We start from the raw sequence: 23,430 nt of genomic DNA, 5'->3' as shown, positions 1-23,430 counted from the left end.
GTTTGGTGAGCACCTTTGTGTCTATTCATTTGAACTCTTTATCTGATAAACTGCATATCTCCGTTTCATTTAGTTCATTTTCTGGAGGTTTGTCTTGTCCTTTCATCCGGAAGGTATTGTCTCCTCGTTTTGCCTCTTTGTGTCTGTTTCTGTGTATTAGGCATATCAGCTGCATCTCCTGGTCTTGAAGGAATGGCTGTATGTAGGTGTCTTGTGGGGCCAAGTGGTGAATCCCACCCCCAGTCACCAGAGCCAGGTGCTTCAGGGACATCCCCTTGTGTGGGGTGCATGCACCTCCCTGCTGTGGCTGGGCCGTGATTGCTGAGGGGGCACTGGTGGGCGGGGTTGGCCCCCAGGCCAGCTGACTGCAACTGCTACGGGCACACTGGTGCCCCTTGGAGCAGGAGCTGCTTTGGAGGGGCGCCAGTGCTGGCTGAGGCCGCCTGCCAGGTGGGGTGGGGCAGGAGCCGCTTTGGAGGGGGTGGGCGGGTTGGGCAGGGCTGGTCCTCAGGGGAATTCCAGGATGGGCCGCATGGTGTTAGCTAGGTTCATGGACAGTGATAGAAATGGTGCCTACCAGTACCAGGCCATCCAGGTGGAAGGAGAGTAAAAGAAAGATGGCAACACTTCTGTCCCTGGAGAAAGTTCCACCAGATCCCTGCTCCTCCACAGCCCCTAAAATTAGTCATGAGTCTCCTTGTATGACCCAGTTGCTTTTCAAGCTGCCTCTGCTGGAACTCAGAGCGAATGCATTGGTGCATGTGCCCTTCCTGAGTGGAGTCTTGGCTTACAGCAGCCCTCTGGCTCTCCTGGAGGTTAGCCTCTGCTGGTTTGCAAAGCCAGACGTTGTGAGGGCTCATCTTCCTGGTGTAGGTCCCCTGGGCGGGGGAGCCTGACATGGCACCTGGACCCCTTGCTCCTCAGGGGCCACCTGTGCCGTCATGATATCCCTCCTGCTGTGGGTTGCTACACTGGGGGATGTGGGTTCTGACTAGACCAAGTCTCTGCGCATCCATCTCGAAGTGGCCTTTTCTTTATATCCTTAGTTGTTGAAAAATCTGTTCTGGTAGTCTTCAGATTGTTCTCAGAGATGGTTGTTCCTTATGTAGCTGTAGTTTTGGTCCTGAGGCCTAAATATTGTTAGGACTATGAGTCAGTCTTTGACTTATTTGTCTCCCTAGTGTTACGCACTTGATAAAGGAAGAGGGATCAGACAACAGGGGCCTTTATTGTGCTGATAGCATCCCAGGCGGGAGTGTCTCCTCCACCCTCCTCTCCACCCAAAGTTTAGTCATGATCTAAGGGTTAGTTCAGCACCTCTTTCTCTTACAGTGAAAATGTGATCCTGTCATTACCCTGCTCCCAGTGCTTTAAAGTCTTTTGCCATTAGAATAATTACCTGTTTCCATAAGGTGGCACAGAAGAACATTTATGCCTAACTCCGCCTGTATGTCCAACTTCATCTCTTGCCACTCCGAGCCTTACATTCTGAACCATCATGAATAAAAGGGGTGCTCTTCATTTGTGTTGGGATGGGAAGCAAACACTGCTGTGTACCCACTTTGTCTTTGAATATGTTACTTCGTCTGCCGTGAATAATTTTGTCATCACCTATTCTCTGGCATAACCTAACATGCCATCTAAGAGTCAGCTCACCATTAACTCCACAGGTAAAGTTTTCCTTGAATCTCTCCCCGTTTAAGCTCCCTCCTGTGTACTCCCAAAATACTTTTCTCAGTCCTCCACATATCTGCCATGTCACTTGTCGCATTGTGTTCTAACTGCTCACTTTTCTCTTCGCTCCATAACACTGTGAGCTCCTTAAAAGGGAAGTAATGGTCAAGTGTATCCAGTGTCTGCACATAGCATTTAGGACATGTGTGCAGTGGAGGAACTCGTGTGCTTTTCCATTTTTCACTCCACTTAACTGTACAAAGACTTTTAGTTGTGCCGAAAGTGTTTCATGTCACGAAAATCTTCTTAGGAAGACTCAATTCCATGGAGGGAATAAATGTTATACATACTTACTTGTAACTCTTACAGTACCTGTGTAGGGTCAAGAATATGAATAGAAACTCAAAAATACTTTAAAATTTAACTCATACCACAACAGCAAATACAGAATTTCTAATTGAATCTACTTGACACAGCCATACACTAATATGTTCATGCATGATATGGGGTATATAGTCTGAAGCCTGGTAAATGCATTTTAACAGCTTTATTGAGGTATAAGTGACATCTCGTAAACTGTACATATTTAAAGTGTATAATTTGGTAAGTTTTGACATGACTTGTGTAACTGTGAACCTGTTACTGCAGTCAAGATAGTGGATAAGTCTGTCACCCTCAAATGTTTCCTTTTGGCCCTGTATATTTCCTCCCTCACACCCGTCTCGGTCCCTCTCCCCCACAGCCCCGCCCCAGCAATATCCCCAGGCAACCACTGACCTTTTTATAACTATAAATTAGTTCACATTTCCTAGAATTTTTATAAATGAAATCATACACTATGTACTATGTTTTGGTTTCTTTTACTCAGTGTATTTATTTTAAGATTCATCAGTGTTGTTTCATGTGTCAGTAGTTCACTCTCTTTATTGTTGAGTAGTATTACATTGTACGTATATACCACAATTTGTTTTTCCATTCACCCACTGAAGGGCATTTGAGTTGTTTACAGCTTTTGGCTATCGTAAATAAAGCTGCCATGGACATTCACATCCAAGTCTCTGTATGGACTTAGGCTTTCATTTCTCTTGGGTAGTAACTAGAAATGGAATGCCTGTGTGTATACTTCATTTATAAAGAAATGGCCGAACTGTTCCAAAGTGCTTATACCATTTTATATCTCCATCACAAGTGTCTGAAAACTCTGGTTCTTCTACATCTTCACCAATACTTGGTATAGTCATTCAGTTTTAACGTTAGCTCTTCTAATAGGTGTGTAGTGGTATCTTTTTGTGGATTTAAGTTGAATTTCCCAGATGACTAACGTGCTCATTTGCCATCTGTATTTTTTTTTTGATGAAATATTTATTCAGATCTTTGGCTCATTTTTTAAAAGTGCTTTCTCACAATACCTGACTTGCAAATATCTTCCCCATTCAGTGGCTTGTCTTTTTATTCTTTTACCAGTATCTTTCAAAGTACAGACATTCTTAATTTGATGAAAACAAATTTACCAAATTTTCTTTTATGGATTGTGCTTTTGGTGTCATACCTAGTAAATCTTCTCTAACCCAAGATGACAAAGATTATCTCCTATGTTTTCTTCTAGAAATTTTATACTTAGGTCCATGACCTATTTTGAGTTAATTTCTATATATAGTATGAGGTGTGAATGAAAGTTTATTTTTTGGCATTTGGTAACCAATTATTCTGGCACCACTGCTTGAACAATCTATTCTTTTCCACCGAATTGCCTTTGAAACTTTGTTGGAAATCTGTTGTCCATGTATGTGTGGGTGCAGATCTATTTCTGAACTCTATTTTGTTCCATCGATGTCTCTGTCTTTACATCAATACTACACCATCTGGATTTCTGTGGGTTGATCATGAGACTTGAAATCAGGTAGTGTAAGTCCTTCAGCTTTGTTCATTTTTTCAGAGTGGTTTTAGTTATTCTGAGTCCTTTGCATTCCTATATGACTTTTAAAAATAGCTTGTCATTTTTCACACAAATGTCCGCTAGGATTTTGATTTGGATTGTGTTTAATCTGTAGAACAAATTGAAAATGATTAATGTCTTTACAATATTGAGTCTTTTAGTCCTTGAACAGTCTGTACTTATTTAGTTCTTTCATTTGTCTCAGCAGTGTTCGTAGTTTTATGTTCAGGGCTTGCACATTTGATAATGTTGTGAATGGTATTTTTTTAAAAAATTCAGTTTCCAATAGTTCATTGCTAGTATGTAGACATACAGTTGATTTTTGTGTGTTGATCTTTTATTTTGCAACTTTGCTAATAAGTTCACTTATTCTAGTAATTCTTTTAAATCTATTTTATAGGTTTCATTGAATTTTCTACTTTGATGATTATGATGTCTGTGAATAAAGGCAGTTTTACTTCTTCCTTTCCAACATGGGTGCTTTTATTTATTTTTCTTCCCTCTTGCATTATCTAGGGCCTCCAGTACAATGTTGAATAGAAGTGTGGTGGGGGCACATGTTCTTGACTTGTTCCTCACCATAGTGGGAAAGCATTCTGACTTTTACCGTTAACTGGTATTAGCTATAGTTTTTGTTTTTTTCTTTGTTTTGGTAGATGCCTTTTACCAGGTTGAAGAAGTTCCCTTCTTTTCCTGCTTAGCTGGAGTTTTTATTAGGAATGGATGTTGTATTTTGTTAAATGCCTTTTCTGCATCTATTGACATAATCATTTTCTTTTTTAGTCACTGATGCTCCGTTCATTTTTTTGTTGTTTTGCTTTCTGTATTTCATTTTGAGTAGTTTCTGTTGAAAATGTCTTCAGGTTTACTAATCTCTTCTTTTGCAGTGTCTAATCTGTCTTTAATCCCATCTAGTGTATTTTTCATACCTTACATTGTAATTTTTCTCTGTAGAAGGTAAATTTGGGTCTGTTTTATATCTTTTATGTCTCTACTTAACAAGTTCATGCTTTCCTCTAGCTTCTGAAATATAAGGAATATAGTTATAATTGTTTTAATGTCCTTCATACTCATTCTGTCATCTGTGTCATTTCTGGGTTGGTTGTTTTCCCACAAGCAATGTATTGGTCAGTTCCTGACTGAATACTCAAGACGTCCTGTGCACACCTCTCAGGTTCCCACCCTGTGCAGCTCTCTAGCCACCATGCTGTCCCAAGCTCCACCTGCACCTCTTTAACTCAATGAGGTGGTTGGACTCTGTCCCTGTTCCTTTCCACTCTGAGTCAGAAAGCCCTCTTTAGGCAGGAGCTATGACAAACAAAGGGCCCACCTTGCTTGTTTCTCATCTCAGCATCATTGACCTTCATTGCTAGATGTTCAAGGTCTTGAATACCACGGTTTTGTATATTTGGTCCAGTTTTTTTATTGATTCAGGTGTGAGGGAAAATCTGGTCTCCTTCACTTAGTTTTGGCTGGAATCTGAAGTCAATAAACATATTTCTAATTCATGTAATATAATGAAAATCTATTTGCAGAGTAAGACTGGTCAGATTTAAACTCTTTCCTTTAACATCATCTTCTATTACCCCCCCAAAAGTGGAACCTCTCATTAGTTTTAGAATTACTTTCTTTGTGAATAAATAAAATAATTGACAGTGAGCCTATTTACATTAGTCCTGAAATTAATGATGTTCAAAATTGATTGTAGATTTTATTATTTCATACTCTTTAAGTCACATTTATTTTTTGACACTGTGTAGGTAAATTTATTTCAAAAGCCTTGTTTAGAGAAGGGAATTTAAAAATCTAGTCAAGATAATAATTTATACTAACTATTATGGGAATCCAGAGGGGGGGAAATGTGTTAATCCCAATGTTTTGTCAAAGAACACTTAATTTATAAATTTGTTTTTTGTAATAAAAGTATGTGCTCTTTTTGGCAGTCTTTCATTAAAGCCATGGATATTCATGTCAGCCATCTGTGTGATATGCCAGCACACATGATTTATTGAGAAAGTTACTTTAATGATCCTTTTAGTGTGTCAAGCTTTATAAATTCTCTCTCAACTTCTTGCTAGCTAAGGGACATGAATCTGCTTGCTGAAAGTCTGAGTTGACTCAGGTGGACGAACAAATGTAAATTCTCTTGACTCACATTGCAGGTGGAGTAACCAGCTCTTTCTTGAAATGAGGTTTTCTTTTGTACCTTAGTTCTTTTATAGGTATGGATTAAAAAAGATCTTTATTTAAGGAATTATGCATAAAACATTTTCAGTTGAATCCTAGTGCAGGGAGCTGCACTAGGTTTGTTTTGAAGAGTATTTTATTGACAGGTAATGTGGCCTTATGCTTAGCTGCTGTTTAACTAACTGAGCTTCTTACCTGGTATATATTTTACTTATCTTTTAAAGAAATGAACTTCTGAATGGGAATAAGCATTTCACTATTCGACTAGGAGAGTGAAATGACAGCATTTGGTAATTGAAATTTTCTTATAGTTAGTAGTATTTTAAAATTGGCTGCCTTAGTATTTTATATATTTCCCTAGAAATAGAGATTTTGAAGTATTTTACATTTGTATGTCTTATTAAGTTAAAATTTTAAGTATTGTTACTTTTTCTTGTGTTGGTATTTTTAATTAAAAAGTACATTAGACCAAATGGACTTAATAGATATATATATATAGACTGTTCTATCCAAAAGCAGCAGAATACACATTCTTTTCAAGTGCCCAAGGAACATTCTGCACATGCTAGATCACATGCTAGGCCTCAGAACAAGTCTTGGTAAATTTATGAAAATTGAAATCATGTGAAGCATCTTTTCTAACTGCAATACTATAAGACTAGAAATGAACTACAATAAAAGAAACTTCCCCAAACACAAACATGTGGGGGCTAAACAATACATTACTAAACAACCAATGGGTCACTGAAGAAATCAAAGAAGAAATTTAAAAATACCTGTAGACAAATGAAAATGAAAGCACAACGATCCAAAATCTATGGGATTCAGCAAAAGCAATTCTAAGAGGGACAGTTATAGTTATAAAAGCCTACCTCAGGATACAAGAAAAATTTCCAATAAAGAATCTTACTGTATACCTAAAAGAACTAGAAAAACGAAGAACAAACAAAACTCAAAGTTAGTAGAAGGAAAGAAATTGTAAAAGATCACAGCAGAAATAAATGAAATAGAAACTAAAAAAAAAAAATAGAAAAGATCAATGAAATTAAGAGCTGGTTCTTTGAAAAGATAAACAAAATTGATAAGCCTTTACCCAGACTGATAAAGAAAAAAAGAGAGGGCCCAAATTAATATCAGAAATTAAAAAGAAGACATTACTACCTATACCACAGAAATACAAAGGATCATAAGAGATTACTAAGAACAACTATATGCCAATAAAATGGACAACCTAGAAGAAATGGACAAATTCCTAGAAATGTACGGTCTCCCAAGACTGAACCAGGAAGAAATAGAAAATATAAACAGACCAATAGCCAGTAATGAAATAGAATCAGTAATAAAAACTCCCAGCAAACAGAAGTCCAGGAGCAGGTGGCTTCACAAATGAATTCTACCACACATTTAGAGAAGAGTTAACACCTGTCCGTTGCAAACTATTCCAAACAATTGCAAAGGAAGGCATGCTATCACCCTGATATCAAAACCAGACAAAGCTATCACACAAAAAAATTACAGACCAATAGCACTGAGGAACATGTACAAAAATCCTTAACAAAATCTTAGCAAACCAAATTCAACAGTACATTAAAAGGATCGTACACCAATAAATAAATAAATAAATAAACAAAGTGATATTTATTCCAGGGATGCAAGGATGGTTCAATATCTGCAAGTCAATCAATGTGATATATCTCATTAAGACACTTGAAGTATAAAAATCATATGATCATCTCAATAGATGCAGAAAAAGCTTTTGACAAAATTCAGTATCCATTTATGATAAAAACTCTGCACAAACTGGGTAGAGGGAACATACCTCAACATAATAAAGGCCATATATGATAAGCCCACAGCTAACATCATACTCAGTGGTGAAAAGCTGAAAGCATTTTCTGTAAGATCAGGAACAAGACAATGATGCCCAGTCCTGCCACTTTTATTCAACATAGTATTTGAAGTCCTAGCCACAGCAGTCAGACAAGAAAAAGAAATAAAAGGAATCCAGATTAGAAAGGAAGAAGTAAAACTGTCACTGTTTGCTGATGACATGATACTATACTTAGAGAATCCTACAGACACCACCAAAAAACTATGAGACCCCATCAATGAATTCCATAAAGTTGCAGGATGCAAAATTAATATACAGAAATCTGTTGCATTTCTATACACTAACAACAAACTATCAGAAAGAGAAATTAATCTCATTTACCATTGCACCAAAAAAGAGTAAAATAGCTAGGAATATATCTAAATAAGGGGGCAAAGACCTGTACTCAGAAAACACTGATGAAAGAAATTGAAAGCAACACAACAGGTGAAGAGAAATACTGTGTTCATGGATTGGAAGAATTAACATTGTTAAAATGACCATACTACCCAAAGCAATCTACAGATTCAGTACAATCAAAATACCAATGACATTTTTCACAGAACTAGAACAAATACTTCTAAAATTTGTATGGAACTACAAAAGATACTGAATTGCCAAAACAATTTTGAGAAGGAAGAATGAAGCTGGAGGTATCAATGCTTTCTGATTTTAAACTATACTACAAAGCTACAGTCATCAAAACAGCATGGTACTGGCGCAAAAACAGACACATAGATCAATGGAACAGAATAGAGAGCCCAGAAGTTAACCCATGCAGCTATGTCAATTAATCTATGACAAAGGAGGCAAGAATGTACAGTGGGGGAGAAGACAGCCTCTTCAATAAATGGTGTTGTAAAAACTGGAAGGCTGTATGCAAAAGAATCAAACTGGACCACTCTCTCACATCATGCGCAAAAATAAATTCAAAACAGATTATTTAAGTGTAAGACCTGAAATCATAAAAGTTCTAGAAGAAAACATAGGCAGTATGCTCTTTGACATCAGCCTTAGCAATATGTTTTTGGGATCTGTCTCCTCAGGCAAGGGAAACAAAAGCAAAATAAACAACTGGGACTACCTCAAACTAAAAATCTTTTGCACGATGAAAGAAACTGTCAACAAAATGAAAAGGCTGCCTACTGAATGGGAGAAGATATTTGCAAATGATATATCCGATAAGGAGTTAATATCCAAAATATACAAAGGCTCAATATCAGAAAAACAAACAACCCAATCAAAAAATGGGCAGAAGATCTAAATAGACATTTCTCCAAATAGGAAATACAAGTGGCCAAAAGACACATGAAAAGATGCTCAACATTGCTAATTATTAGAGAAATGCAACTCAAAACTACAACAAGATATTACCTCACGCTGGTCAGAATGGCCATCATCAAAAAGTCTACAAATAGGGACTCCCCAGGTGGCGCAGTGGTTGAGGGTCTGCCTGCCGATGCAGGGGACACGGGTTTGTGTCCCGGTCCGGGAAGATCCCACATGCCACGGAGCGGCTGGGCCAGTGAGCCATGGCTGCTGAGCCTGTGAGTCCAGAGCCTGTGCTCCGCAGCAGGAGAGGCCACAACACTGAGAGGCCCGCGTTGTGAGGCCTGTGTACTGCAAAAAAAAAAAAAAAAAGTCTACAAATAATAAATGCTGGAGAGGGTATGGAGAAAAAGGAACCCTCCTGCACTGTTGATGGGAATGTAAATTGGTGCAGCTACTATGGAGAACAGTAGGGAGGTTCCTTAAAAAACTAAAGATAGAGTTACCATTGGATCCTGCAATCCCACTCCTGGGTATTTATCTGAAGAAAATGAAAACACTAATTAGAAAATATGTATGCACCCCTATGTTCATTGCAGCATTATTTATAATAGCTAAGATATGGAAGCAACCAAAGTGCCCATCAATAGATGAATGGGTAAAGATGTGTGTGTGTGTATATCCACACACCACACCACACACACACACACACACACACACACACACACACACACACACTGGAATGTTACTCAAACATAAAAAAGATTGAAATATAACCATTTATGACAACATGGGTAGACCTAGAGAGTATTACGCTTGGTGAAATAAGTCAGGCAGAGAAAGACAAATACTGTAAGATTCCACTGATAATATGAAATCTAAGAAACAAAACAAATGAACAAACATAGCAAAACGGAAACAGAGTTATAGATACAGAGAGCAGGTGGTTTCCAGAGGGAGGGCGGTAAGGGGAGGAAAGAAATAGGTGAGGAGATTAGAGTTGCAAAAGTCATGGTCTGAAATGTATGGTGTGGGGAATATAGTCAATAACTATGTAACTAGACATCGTGATCATTTTGAAATGTATAGAAGTATTGAATCACTATGTCGTGTAACAGGAACTTGCATAGTGTTTTAGGTCGATCATACTTCAAAAACAAACTCATAGGAAAAAAAGATCAGATTTGTGGTTAGCAGGGACGGGAGGTGGGTGGAAGGGGAACTGGATGAAGGCCGTCAAAGGGTACAGACTTCCAGTTACAAGATAAATGAGTACTAGGGGTATGATATGCAACATGATACCTAGAGTTAACACTGCTGTGTGCTGTGGAGGCAGGTTGTTAAGGGGTAAATCCTGAGAGTTCTCATCACGTGGGAAAAGTTCTTTTTAACTTTCTAAGTTTTTATCTGTTTGAGGTGATGAATGTTCACTAAACTTATTGTAATAAACATTTCCTTTGTATGTGAGTCCCGTCATGCTGCACACATTAAACTTACGTAGTGAGGTATGTAAATTACATCTCAATAAAACTGGAAGAAAAGAATTAAAATAAACAGTACATTGTACAGTTTAATTACTGCTGTGACACAATCCTCTCAGACACTTTAGAAAAGTGATTATTTAAGGCTTCTTGTCTAATAGAAGATTTTCAGAAGTGAAGAACTGTGTGGTACCAGAGTAATCTTTTACTCAGTCGATATTAGTTAGATTTTTAAAACATTGAATTTGAAACAGCAAGGTCTTTAGAGCTCGTCCCTATAATCTCTAGTATTTTGTCTGCTGCCTCACGCGTACTCTAGCAACAGACTCCTGGATTTCTGTCTGTGAGGCCAACCTGAGGTATCTTTGGACCGGAACATCTAATGAGAGAGATTGCGCTTCGCCTGGTGTTTCTCACTGGGTCTTGACCCTGATTCTCGAGATACCAAGTTGAGTCCACTAAGAAGTTCTAGTGAAAGTATTTTTCTGTTGTTCATAACATACCTTCCATTCTCACTCTGCGAATGCTTTCTGCCCCCGACCTCACTCTCATGCAGTGGTGCTGTCCCAGCACGGCACAGGCCAAGTTCTGGGCGGTGCCAAATTGCTATTTAGCATACAACAGTGGTTGCCAAAGTGGAGTTGGTTTCCCGTCCATTCACAAAGTAAGTCATTGGGCTGTGTGAAGAAACTATTAGAACTTGTATTTATTTTTATTGTTATAATTTTTAAAGCTTTTGTTTTGTGTGTAAAATAATGTATGTGTCAGTGAGTAGTACATATATATCAATAGTTTATAGATAATTAAAATACACATATAATGGGTATATGTACTCTAATTTTATTTTTGCTTTTGGTGGTATATGATCAAAAATTTTTGAGACTGGATAAGACTCTTATAGCACATCTGGGTGAGGGTTTTTATTCTGTTATTTGTCAGTTCCTCCATAAATATGAGCTTCATGATATGCACAATTTTGTGTGTGTGTGTGTGTGCGCACACATGTGTGCGCACGCATGCCCCCCTCACGTATGTGTGTTTTTCTTGTGAAAAATTCCGTGGCTCTCACCAGATTCTCGGGAGTCTTTGGCCCTGAAGATCAAATATGCTGGGTTTCTCTGGTGGTGCAGTGGTTAAGAATCCACCTGCCAATGCAGGGGACACGGGTTGGAGCCCTGGTCCGGGAAGATCCTGCATGCCACGGTGCAACTAATCCCACGTACCACAACTACTGGGCCTGCGCTCTAGAGCCCGCGATCCACAACTACTGAAGCCTGCGCGCCTAGAGCCCATGCTCCACAACAAGAGAAGCCAGCGCAATGAGAAGCCTGTGGGCACCTCAACAAAGAGTAGCCCCTGCTCGCTGAAACTAGAGAAAGCCCGTGCTGAGCAATGAAGACCCAATGCAGCCAAAAATAAATAAATAAATGTTTTCTAAAAAATGCATAAAATCAAATATGCTTATCTGGGATCCCTGGGCCATGAAACCACAAAATTTCTTTTTGGGAGGACTGTACCTTGTTTACAGATAACTGCCTAGTTTAAATTAAGTGGTACTAACTGATTCACTTTGTTATAAAGCAGAAACTAACACACCGTTGTAAAGCAATTGTGTACTCCAATAAAGATGTAAAAAAAAAATTAAGTGATACTTCATTTGAAAAATAATATATATGATTAGATACATATTCTTTTTTCAATTAATTAATTTTGGCTGCATTGGGTCTTCGTTGCTGCGCGTGGGCTTTCTCTAGTTGTGGCGAGCGGGGGCTACTCTGTTGCGGAGCGCGGGCTTCTCACTGCAGTGGCTTCTCGTTGCGGAGCACAGGCTCTAGGCACGCGGGCTTTAGTGGTTGTGGCTCGCGGGTTCTAGAGTGCAGGCTCAGTAGTTGTGGCGCACAGACTTAGTTGCTCCGCGGCATGTGGGATCTTCCCAGACCAGGGCTTGAACCCATGTCCCCAGTACTGGCAGGCGTATTCTTAACCACTGTGCCACCAGGGAAGTCCCATATTCTTTTTAATAGATTGAAGTCTTATTAAGTCTTTAGTCTGATGAACTGCCGCCAGAATGGTTGCCGTGATCTCATGGTGTGACCTGTGCTGCATACTCTACTAGGGTCTGGGTCCCCTTTACCTTCTTTTAAAAGATATTTTATTGTATGTTTTCACTAACCTTATACTTCTTTAAAATATTATGATAGATTATTGTCTCTCAAATTCAACTACATTGGCCCTGGATAGATGTGGTTACAAAAGAGCTGCTATTTGAAACCGGCTGTTTTTCTGCTGTCTCCATAAGCTGCTTTTGTGGAGTCTGTCTGTGTAATAGGTGATGGGACTGCATTGAGTGGGGATGTGAGTTAAGTTTAAAAGTCAGCTGATAAGATGAAATTGAGTTTAGTCAAAGTTATTCTTGAAATTCTTAGATCACCCATAAAATTAAAGGTATATGATTTTGTCTATACAGTCCTTTGTGGTTAAAATTTTATATGGCCCCGAGTAGCTCTTCAGTTTCTTCCTTAAAGAGTGTCAACAATCCCATCATCTCTCAGTTGACTGACCACTTGAATGCTGTTTTACTTATTTATTCATTCATTTACCAGTAGTCAGAAAAACCCTACCATTCACATATTCTTTCCAATAAGTACTGGGCCTAGGACACGAGCTCACTGAACAGAATGACTATTCAGATTTTTTTTCAATAAAAAGACTTGTTTTTTAAATATGTATAGGTGAATTTAAGTAACTTCAATGCATATATGATACAACTGCACTGCATTTCCAACCTATACGACATAATTACACTGTATTTCCAGCGTTGGCCATTTCCCTGCGCAAGCCTGTAGCATCCAACTCAGATGAATAATGTGTGTGTGTGTTTTTTCCCTTGGAAAGGAATCACTCTATCTGTTTATTTGTTATGTAATAAGTTTTAAGCATGTGCAAGGCATTGCTCTGGGCATTGGAATTATAAGAATGAAAATGACACAGTCCCTGTCCTTGTAGAACTTACATTCTAGTGGCGAAAGTAGGCAATAAATAAACCACAAAGGAGGGCTTCCCTGGTGACGCAGTGGTTAAGAGTCCGCCTGCCGATGCAGGGGACGCAGGTTGGTGCCCCGGTCTGGGAAGATCCCACATGCTGCGGAGCGGCTGGGCCTGTGAGCCATGGCTGCTGAGCCTGCGCGTCCAGAGCCTGTGCTCCGCAACGGGAGAGGCCACAACAGTGAGAGGCCCGCTTACCGCAAAAAAAAAAAAAAAAAAAAAAAAAAAACCCAAAAGAAAAGAAGCATTTCGGGTAGTGTGTGCTGTGAAGAAACATAATCAGGGTGGAGGGCCTTGGCAGGTCCGCTGTCTGGGGAAGGGGAATCAGGTGGCCTCTCGGAGGAGGTGACATGTGAACAGGAGCCTGCATGAAGAGGGGACAAGGGTGGGGGAGGTGAGAGGGTTTGTCAGGTGTCTCTTCCATCATGACCCTGGTTTCCAAGTTCAGGGGAGCAGGCAGCACCCACCCGCCCCACACGAGTGGCACGGTGGGTTTCTTGTGGATGTAGGCGAAACCTCTGAGCAAGTGACTCATGTCAGCGCCATTGCTCATCGCTTCCAAGAGGCTGCGATATGTGGGCAGAGTCGCTTTGGGTTGACTGGGGTTTTCCCACCAGGTAACAGCTGTGCGTTTTACCTAGGATCCCACCAACAGAAATGAGAAAGTCCATGGAATTTGATCCGTCTGATTTGTACTTTATTTTGTTATGTATATATAAATTTATTGTACCTGATTTTATTAAGGGCTATTTTATTTATTTTTAACAGGAATCACTAGATTTGATCTACTTGGAGACTTTGGAAGGTTTAATTGGCTGGGAAATTTCTATATTGTGTTATCCTACAATTTGCTTTTTGCTATTATGACAACATTGTGTCTGGTCAGAAAATTCACCTCTGCTGTACGAGAAGAACTTTTCAAGGCCCTAGGTAATTCTCAGGTTTATGGGTATTTTTGTCTTTTTCTACTTATTAATAATTTTGACATTTCAGCTAATTTTAAGTCTTCATCTCTTCATTTTTCCAAATGTGTAAATCCTTAGAGGTCACATTCCTGACCCACTGCTTACTGGTTATGCTCTTGTGTAAAATTACTTCATTAAGTCTCATCTTTCTCATCTGTAAAATGGTGATAATATCTTCTTCTTTTAGGACTGTTGTGAATATTAACTGAAATCGTTCTTTTGAGGGCCTAAGCATAATCCTAGCACATGGTAGAGCTCAGTAAACATTAACTCTTTGACTGTGATGATGCGGGCGGGTGTGGTGAGCTGAGGGTGATCACGTGCTAAAGACATATTTGGGTGTTGATACCTCGGACTATTTTTTAGTGAAAGGTTTTTTTCAGGATTGGATTTTATAGGTATCAGGCTGACCCACAATTATAATTCTCTTCAGTTAGTCGGATAATAATTCAGAATAAAAATATTAGTGTTCTTGACATTAATAAGAGAGAGGGCATTCATTATGTACTCTATGAGTCATATGCATTGTGACAGTATTAAAAACTCATAGGTTTGGCTAAGCTATAAAGGGTACAAATGTAACCTATGAATGTATTTTTCGTGCCTGCTTCAACATTAGTACTAAACATATTTCAGGTTTTGTATTTTAGGAATACCAGGACAATATAAGCTGTCTTGATGTATAAGCCCTCTTGGGCTTAGGGTGTGTAATTTTATAAAAGAAGGGAAAGGTACTGATTTATTGTAGAAAGTCCTGACAGTAGCCGTTTACCTGAACTGACATCATTTGAATGCTTATACTCCGTACTCTTTTGTGGCTTTTAGCTATTGCAAAAGGCAACGTAATAATTGATTCGTTAAGATTCTGTTTTCAGATACTTTAAACCTTATGAACAGCAATAAAGCTTTGCATACCACCAAGCCTTTCCAGCCGTGATGCTTGAAAGGATGACCTTTGGGAAGGAAGAAGGATTTCAGATGATCTCTTCATGTCTGTTTTACTGGACATTTATCGTGGGAGGGGGTGGTTGATGAGGTATTGGCCTGAAAGGGGAAGTTACATCTCATTTCAGCTGAAGCACCAGATAATCTATGGATTTTACTGCCTAGGTTCCTTAATGCTGGTCAGATTAAAATCTAAAGGTGAAGTCAGAATCACACAGTCCTCTCAGCCAAATTTTTAGAGTTAAAATTTCATTTTTAAGCCTGTTGTAGCATCAGCAATATTAGTTAGCCATAATCTCAGATAAATTCCTACTTACATTCGTGAAAATGCGATGGTTATGAATAAATTGCAGTAAGTTTGAGTTGGGTATTCTGGATACCATCTTGCTAAGGAAGTCTTTATTAAAACAGTAAAATGTAATTTAACCTAAGGTAAAAGTTGTAAATGTTGTGTTGGCTCTTTGGCCGTAAGAGGCAGTGAAATCATCAAGAGTTGTGTAAAACATCTAATAGATACAGTTTTTTTTCCCCTAATGTTTTCTGTTACTCTTTGGAATGCTCTAAGGAGGCAATGCCTTATACCTAGAAAATGATCCTCATTAAGTGTATGTCATGTGTGAGTGACCTGAGATCTTAAATATGATTTCACTGGGAATCATAATTTGATTATAAAATATAAAATTTAACTATATCCTTTCTTTTTTCTTTTCTTCTTCTTCTTTTGTGTGTGTGGGAGGTGGGGTGGGAGGGATTTTTCTCTCTGCTGCTGTGTGTTGAGAATCATAACATCTATCTCATAGAGTACCTGGCACGTGGCAGACACTCAGAATGTAGCTACCATGATGGTGGTGGAGGTGATTGTTTTTGCAGAAGAGAGACATTGTAGTTTTCCTGAATGCATAACCTTTGCTACACCCAGGTTTGAGAAGTAACTCATTGAAATAATCGATCCTAAAGGGGTTCTGTTCCAGGGAGGGCGTTGGTCACTCGGTCGCTGCTCTCTTTGCCCACGTCCTTCTGCAGCCGGCCTGTGTTAACACGCTTTCTCGCGTCCAGCAGTTGTAGGTGCCTTCTGTCACTCAGTGGCTTGGCCGTTGCTGAACAAAAAAGCAAGAACTGTTTTTTTGTGTGTGTTGGATTGATTTATTTTTCCTTTCCCAGTCATGCATCATAGACAGGCTGAGTTTTACCTTTTCTTTCATTAAGATATGCAATGATAGAAATTTAAAAATTTGGAGTGCTATGTTGGCTTACGAGGGATATAAAATTGCTTACCGGTCAGGTAGACAACCGTCTGAAATTTTAGGGGAAAAATCATCTTATCCAGGTATATTTTTACAAATATCTGAGCCTCATAAAAATTGTTTCCTCAAAATCTTTTCCACGGATGTGTTGCTTATGTGCTCGTGACTGTCTTTATGCTTCATTTTGTTAAAGTGCTCAGAGCTTTAATGCCACTTAAACTCTTAAAATTTCTTCTCGCTTTTCTGCCTGTGAGGGTGCAGTGTTGTCCTATGTGTCAGGTATACTATGTAAATAATTGCTGTGTGATACAGAGGGAAAGTAATGTAACTTGAAAGGTAGTAACAATCTTTTACTCTGAAATATCTTTGAGTAGTGAAATCTTCTTTATGGTCAGTTTGTTCTGTTGCCATTTCTTTCTTCTTGGTAGTGTCTTCTGTTGCTTTTCTTTTTACTTGCATGCTTTATGTTTTGGTGTGTCTTTCCCTGCATTTCCCTGTGAGTGTGTATGTATGGGTGTCTTTTAAAACAAAAATGGGGTCATCCTCGTTTCAGGTTGTTCCCTGGGAAGGGCACTAGGGTGTGGGGATAAGCTTGCAGGAGGAGGTTTATTAGAAGTTGCTCTTGGGACCAAGGTGGAGGGCGGGGCGGGGGCAGGAGCTGTGCAGAGGGCAGTGGCCGCTGCATCTCACCGGAAGCCTCAGCCGGCCCCGTGGGATGTTGGATGAAGGAAGGACTCCCAGGCTGCCCTGAACTAGGGGAGGCCCGACTGCCTCCTGGGCAGCTGTCTTCAGCTCAGGCCCAGGCGCTGCCGGTGGGGAGAAGGGCCCTTTCATCCTACAGGGAGCGTAGCCAGAGAGGCACAGTTCCCTCAGGAGCACAGCACACTCTGCCCGACCTCTCAACAATGCATTAGTTCTTACATCTTCTTCATTTTCCTGCAGGGCTTCATAAACTTCACTTATCAGATACTTCAAGGGATTCAGAAACCACAAAGCCTTCTGCAAATGGGCATCAGAAAGCACTGTGAGACCCACAGCACCGCTCTGCAATCAAGAGCCTGAGCACCCCAAACTTGTGACATTCCCGTCAGTCAGGGATGTTTCCTGCTGACTGTGGTCCACGTTTACGGCCTGGGCCTGTCAGTGTCGTTTTCATAATCTAAGAGCTCGGCTGTTGCAGGTCTTCTTTTTATTTACCTTTGGGGCGGCCCTTGTAGTTCCCAGCCAGGTGCAGCCTCCTCAGGGCGGCACGTCTTCTGGGGCCATGTTTGCTTGCATCAGTTATGCGCCCATATGAGAGTGTTAGAAAAGGCCAACTTTGGGGCTTTCTAAGGATTCACTTCAATCTTGTTATATATTCCATTCAAAACGAATTCCATTCATGCCCTACATGAAACGGCATCCTTGGTACTTAGATGTGAAATTTCTGCAAAAAATGAAAGTTTATGGATGATATTGCAGTGGGTACATTGGAACTGTAAATGGTTGCAGATTATATTTTTCACTTCCTTAAAGAAAAAACAAAAGCATAGTTCTGATTTATGTTACAGAATGATATTGATTGGACTTTGAGTCAAGGGAAAAATACAAAATTCTTTTAAAACCTGAGCCTTGGTAGGATGCCACAGGAATACCTCCTACTGTCCAGTGGAATAAGCTATGGTAGGAAGTATTATGTAATCATACTTCTCTGACAGTTTATGTGTATATAATTCAATATTACCTCTCATAACATAGTTGCCAGTGTTGAATACACTTGTAACTTAGATTTTGCCTTATAGGCTATATGTACACTCAGTTTTTTTTAAACATTTTTTTCAGAAATCCCTTAATTCCCTGTGTCCATTATGAACTATAAATGCTCTGTGGTAGACACCCCTTCTGTCGCCACGGTCTTCAGGCTTTGATCACTTCTGTACATGCCAATTTAAACATCAGACTTACGAATGTTACCATTTAACGCCCAAAACACACAGCATCAGCATTCATGATGTAAGAAAAGTTTCGCCGTGTATCGTGGTCTGATGATCATTCAGTTATTAAATTGTAAATAATTCTTGGGATGGGTTCTTGACTTAAGTCCACTGAATAAAAGCTATAACATTATACTCCGTGTTACCATCCACTAGGATCGAGTACCAGAAATTGTGCATGCAAAAATAGCAGGTGGGTCCACTTGCACACAGTTCATATCACGCAGCCTCTGTAAGCACATATGTTCATATGCGCTGTGTTTGGCAACAGGTTGTGTTCAGACAAAAGTAAAAGAACAGTTTTCTCAAATTGTTGAATTTAAAGGGTTTTTGGGGAGAAATTTATGAAAAACAGGCTATATATATTTTGACATCAAAAATTTCCACTTAGATCCGATGTAATAAGAGAAAGTAACCCAGAGCTCCATTGTGTATACTTCTCCTTTATTTATACCTCTGCATTTCCTTCTGAGCTTCTCTTCCTGTTAAAATGCAGCTTAGTTTTAAAATAAAAGAACATTTTGTGATTCTAAACAACACTCAGTAAATACCACCAGTCTAGTATGGGTGAATTTCTCAGCATAAGATCCACATACTGAGAAAATGAATAAAAATTGGCTGCTTTCTAATTTTACTGGTAATTATACCTATTTAAGTGTTAATTGCAAGTTTTGATTTTTACTGAAACTTGCTTGCTTTGAGCAGACCAGGTCAAGGGGAGAAGAGAAAGGAATTCCTTTAAATAAAAGAATATCACTTTTAACTTACACTAATTTCAGGGCACACATCCAGAGGAAGAGCTTCTGGGTATTTGTAAGATGTCTGAAAATTTTTGAGTAAAATATTAAACTTTTCAATGTCTGTATCAACTCTTTGTTCATTTGAAAGTTTCTTTCCATCAAGAGGACTTAAGCCAGGTTTGGATTAGTAAGGAGTGAAATGTATTTATAAATTCCTGAAGCTCTTATTGGATGCTTCTTCACTGCTGTGTGGAGCAGAGGGACGGTTTTGAACCTTGGGTGCCAGATGCCTTCTGTGGAAGCAAATATAGGTTGTCACATCCTCGGTCTGCACGTAATGACAGCCACCCGAGGCTCTAGCAACACCTGGTGCATTCCTGGTCACAAGCGCAGTCTTCCTCTTGAGGGAGACACTTACTGTAAATGCAGGCGTTTCTCCTGCATGCACGCTGGAGGCTGGCATGTGCACCTGTGGCAGAGGTGGCTGCGGCGCACTGAGGCCGAGCACTGGAGGACCGGTAAGGACAGACAGGCACCCGTGAGCTTCCTGTTACTGCAGTTGTGAGTGCAGTGGAGGGCGAGCACGAGGCCTCGGGTCCGAGGTCCCGGTGCCGGCGGTCAGACGGGCCTGAAACTGCCTTCCTTCTAAGTGGGTGGGGTACATCACTGACTGCGTTAAATCAAATGCTCCTTTTATTTTTTCTCACCACTAGGATCTATTTTAAAAGGGCATTAGGCACTGCAATCACAGAGTTTCTTGAGGAGACTGGGCCAATTCTTACCATTCATTGGTTCTACAGTATGTAAATAAATTATTTTGAAGTTATAAATTTTACAGATTATAATGTTTGTAATGATTTTTACTGATTTTCCAAGATATTTCTTAGATTTAAAATTTGTTTAGCTTTATATACATTCTGTGTAAAAATAGACCTGCTGTAAATATGAGACTTTATGTGAAAATTACACACACACACACACACACACACACACACAGGTTAGCACCTTCAGTGCCACGCTGAGGGGTTGACAGTGGATGAGAATGAAACCTTCCTGGTGGTTCTCAGTCTCGGGTGTGTCAAAGGTGCATATATACCTGACCTTCGGGGCACCGGCTTCTGCCTGGTTTTCTGGAGCAGTCGGCCTCCCTGTGGCCCCTGTAACCGCCTTATTTGCCAGCAACACAGGCTTACATCGCGTGAAAGCCCTAGGTGGCTTTCTATGTTGTTAGCACAGTATTTAGTATATAAAGGCAGAGTTCTTAAAATAATTTTTTTTAAAGTATGAGGATACATGCAGTACTGACTTTTTAAACTTTTAAAAAATTGGTATGATGTTACTTTAAAAATAATGTTTGGATGCACTGGCAAATTATTTTTGTGTACAGAGTGTTTTGTTTACAGGTTATCAGTCTTGTTTCTATGAGATACTATTAGTGTGACTTTTTAAATGTCTCAGAAATTAAAGTTTTACAAAAAGTGATTTCATATTTTGGTTTACAAGTACTCAAATGTGTTTTTTATTTTTAATCTTAAATACCATCATGGCTAAAACTTAAGGGCGTATATAGGTTATTTTCATTTCAGTTTTATAAAGGGCAATAACTATTATGGAATGTTGAATTGAGGGAGGAGTGGATATTTTCTCTCCTTTTTGTTGGGGAGTTTTTGATGGATCAATTTCTTGCAAACTTAAATGTAGCATCAATAATTGAAATCATGTATGTTATTTCTTTGACTTATTTAGGTTTGATTTCTCTAATTTCTTCCATTGAAGGACTGAGCCATATACCTGATTGTGGTGTGAGCAGCTTAATCCAGAGTGCTTGGAAGGCAAAGGCCTTTAGCATGTGGTTCATTCACTGACAAACAGAAGCCTCTACGGCAGTGGCTTTCAGACTTCTGACCAGAGTAAGAAATCCAGTCTACATTGTAACTAACACACACATACATACTTCTATAGACAAACAAAAATTTAACAAAACAGTACCTACTTTTACTGTGTGTGATGCATGCTGGCTTTTTCTATTCTGTTTTGTTGGTATTTTTAAAAAAATACTTGACGCAAACCACCAAGTCATTTCCTGGCTGAAAGAATACAAAGCATTTTTTTGGCTTTTGAATATTGTTCAGGTAAAATTCATTATTGCAAATACCACTGAAACAAAAGGATTGCATATGCAAATTACTTGTTCCACTGAAAAGAATGTAATTAAAATCGGTAGAAATCGCTCAGACTCTAAAAACTGGATTATAAAATTTCAACACTAAGTGATTGATCCATATGTCTTAAAGGAGTAGTGCTGGGAGCTAGTTTTCAAGATAAGTTATTTAACTTCCAATTCTTTGCAATTCAATTAGGAAAAATGTTTTCGAGTTCAAATGTAATCAAACAAGAAATTCACACAAAACCCAGTCATCCTGGATATGACTTTGGTGCTGTGCTCTTCTAAAGGTGTGAAGAAGTCAGGTTCTCGCAAGCATGGATTACAGAAAGCAGGGCAGCAGCAGCTGTGCATGTCTTCTGAGGACCAGAGAGAAACAAGGATCTTCAGTGTCTCAGTGTGAGGACGCTGAGATTCAAATGTGGGCTGTGAATCTGAGGAAGAAAGTTTTTTCAGTTTCTAAGAATACTATGTGAAGGATGTAATGTCTTTCCCTTTGAAAAGCTATTATTAAAAGAATGTACTGCTTACAAACAGTGACACTGAGGATCGAGGATTTGGGACACTTCTGGAGTTGGCGTATTGGTTCTGCAGCCTTCCCTTCACAGCCCTCTGGAAATCTTCTACAGTTTTTCTCTGTCGGCTTAACAGTGGGCTTGAGGATGGGGTGACAGAGGTATTATTGCCGATGCTAGCACCTGTCCCTCCCCGGCCTGTGCCTATTCAGAGAGTTTCTCATCACCTCCACTCTCTCTCATCCTCTCTCGACTTCAGTCTCAGCAGTGATTCACTTCTTTTCTCTTTTTAGTCCTCACTGTGGCATCTCATCAGACCTCGAGGTCAAGGAGGTGAAGGGGGCGTGGGGTGAGGGAGGAGGCGGTGTGGTGTTCTTGCTGTCAGCAGCCCGGAGACCTGGGAAATGGGGAAATACACGCCTCCATTCTACAGAGAAGGGGCCCAAACACACGAAGGGTGAGGTTTGCTGAGGTCACACAACTAGGGAGTTGAAGAGCTGTCTGTGAACGCAGGTCGGTATCACTGAGTCTCACCTCTTCCTGGTTTGGGGGTTTTGGTTTCTTAGTGACTCCAGTCGGGTGGTTCAGAATTTTCCAACGCCGGGATATTGAGTCAAGTGTTTGAACATCGTGTGTCTCTCCGCTTGTCTTAGTGCTGGTGGGGAGTTGCAGAAGTGTGGCATAGTCCCAGGGTCCATATTTCTAGGCCTTAGAAACTCAAGCAGACTTGATTCTTTCTCAGTTCTGCAGCTAAACATTTAGTAATGCAGATAACATAAGTAGATATCTAAGATGTGGTTCTAAAATGAGACCAATTTTATGTATATAGCTTGCAAAAGGGACTTAACTGCTTTAAATTGGTAATAACAGCAATAATAATAATAGCAGTAGCCACTTAAATAGTGCTTGCCTGTGCCAGGTATTGTCCTAAGCATTTTATATGTGTGCGTATATGCATGTTTATTTAAATACGTAACTTATTTAATCCTCCTGACAATCCTGTGAAGTAGGTACTGTTAATATTCCCACTTTGCAGATGAGGAAGCTAAAGCACAGAGAGGTTAAGTAACCTGCCCGGGGACCCACAGGACACAGGATTCGAATCCCGTGCCAGCTGGCTCCTGAGTCCTTACGCTTAACCACTGTATAAACATTGCTTCTCAGATAGACTTTATTTACCACTTACAGCCGATGGAAAGAAGGCACCTGTTTTCACACAGGAGGCCCTGAGACTAGTTGACAGAGCCCTGTCTAAGATCAGAGCCTCTGAGACCGAACAAAGGGACTTGTTTAAAATTGTTACCTCTCTTCGTGGTGCTTGGTGAGGACACTGAACCAGGTAGAGAGCGCGTGTGAGACACTTGGGCTTTAAGAATGCGGCTTGATTGCCTTGGAAGGAAGAAAACGGTTCAGGAAAAGTTT

General features: G+C 39.8%; 1 protein-coding gene across 2 annotated transcripts in view; it reads left to right on the top strand.

Annotated features, from left to right (window-relative positions):
* LMBR1 (limb development membrane protein 1) overlaps positions 1-17,644 on the top strand; it is a 135,906-nt gene extending 118,262 nt beyond the window's left edge. Inside the window, exons 18-19 of one of the 2 annotated variants that reach the window (XM_065883484.1) lie at positions 14,231-14,392; positions 17,559-17,644. In XM_065883484.1, coding sequence (XP_065739556.1) covers positions 14,231-14,392; positions 17,559-17,644 — 248 coding nt within the window. The remainder of the gene's footprint in view (positions 1-14,230; positions 14,393-17,558) is intronic. The other variant, XM_065883485.1, reaches the window with a different exon arrangement.
* Positions 17,645-23,430: the final 5,786 nt, after the last annotated feature.

This window comes from Phocoena phocoena, chromosome 9 (genome assembly GCF_963924675.1).
Source record: "Phocoena phocoena chromosome 9, mPhoPho1.1, whole genome shotgun sequence".
Lineage (NCBI taxonomy): Eukaryota > Metazoa > Chordata > Mammalia > Artiodactyla > Phocoenidae > Phocoena > Phocoena phocoena.
The sequence above is the reverse complement of the archived record's forward strand: the minus strand, read 5'-3'. Positions and strand labels throughout refer to the sequence as shown.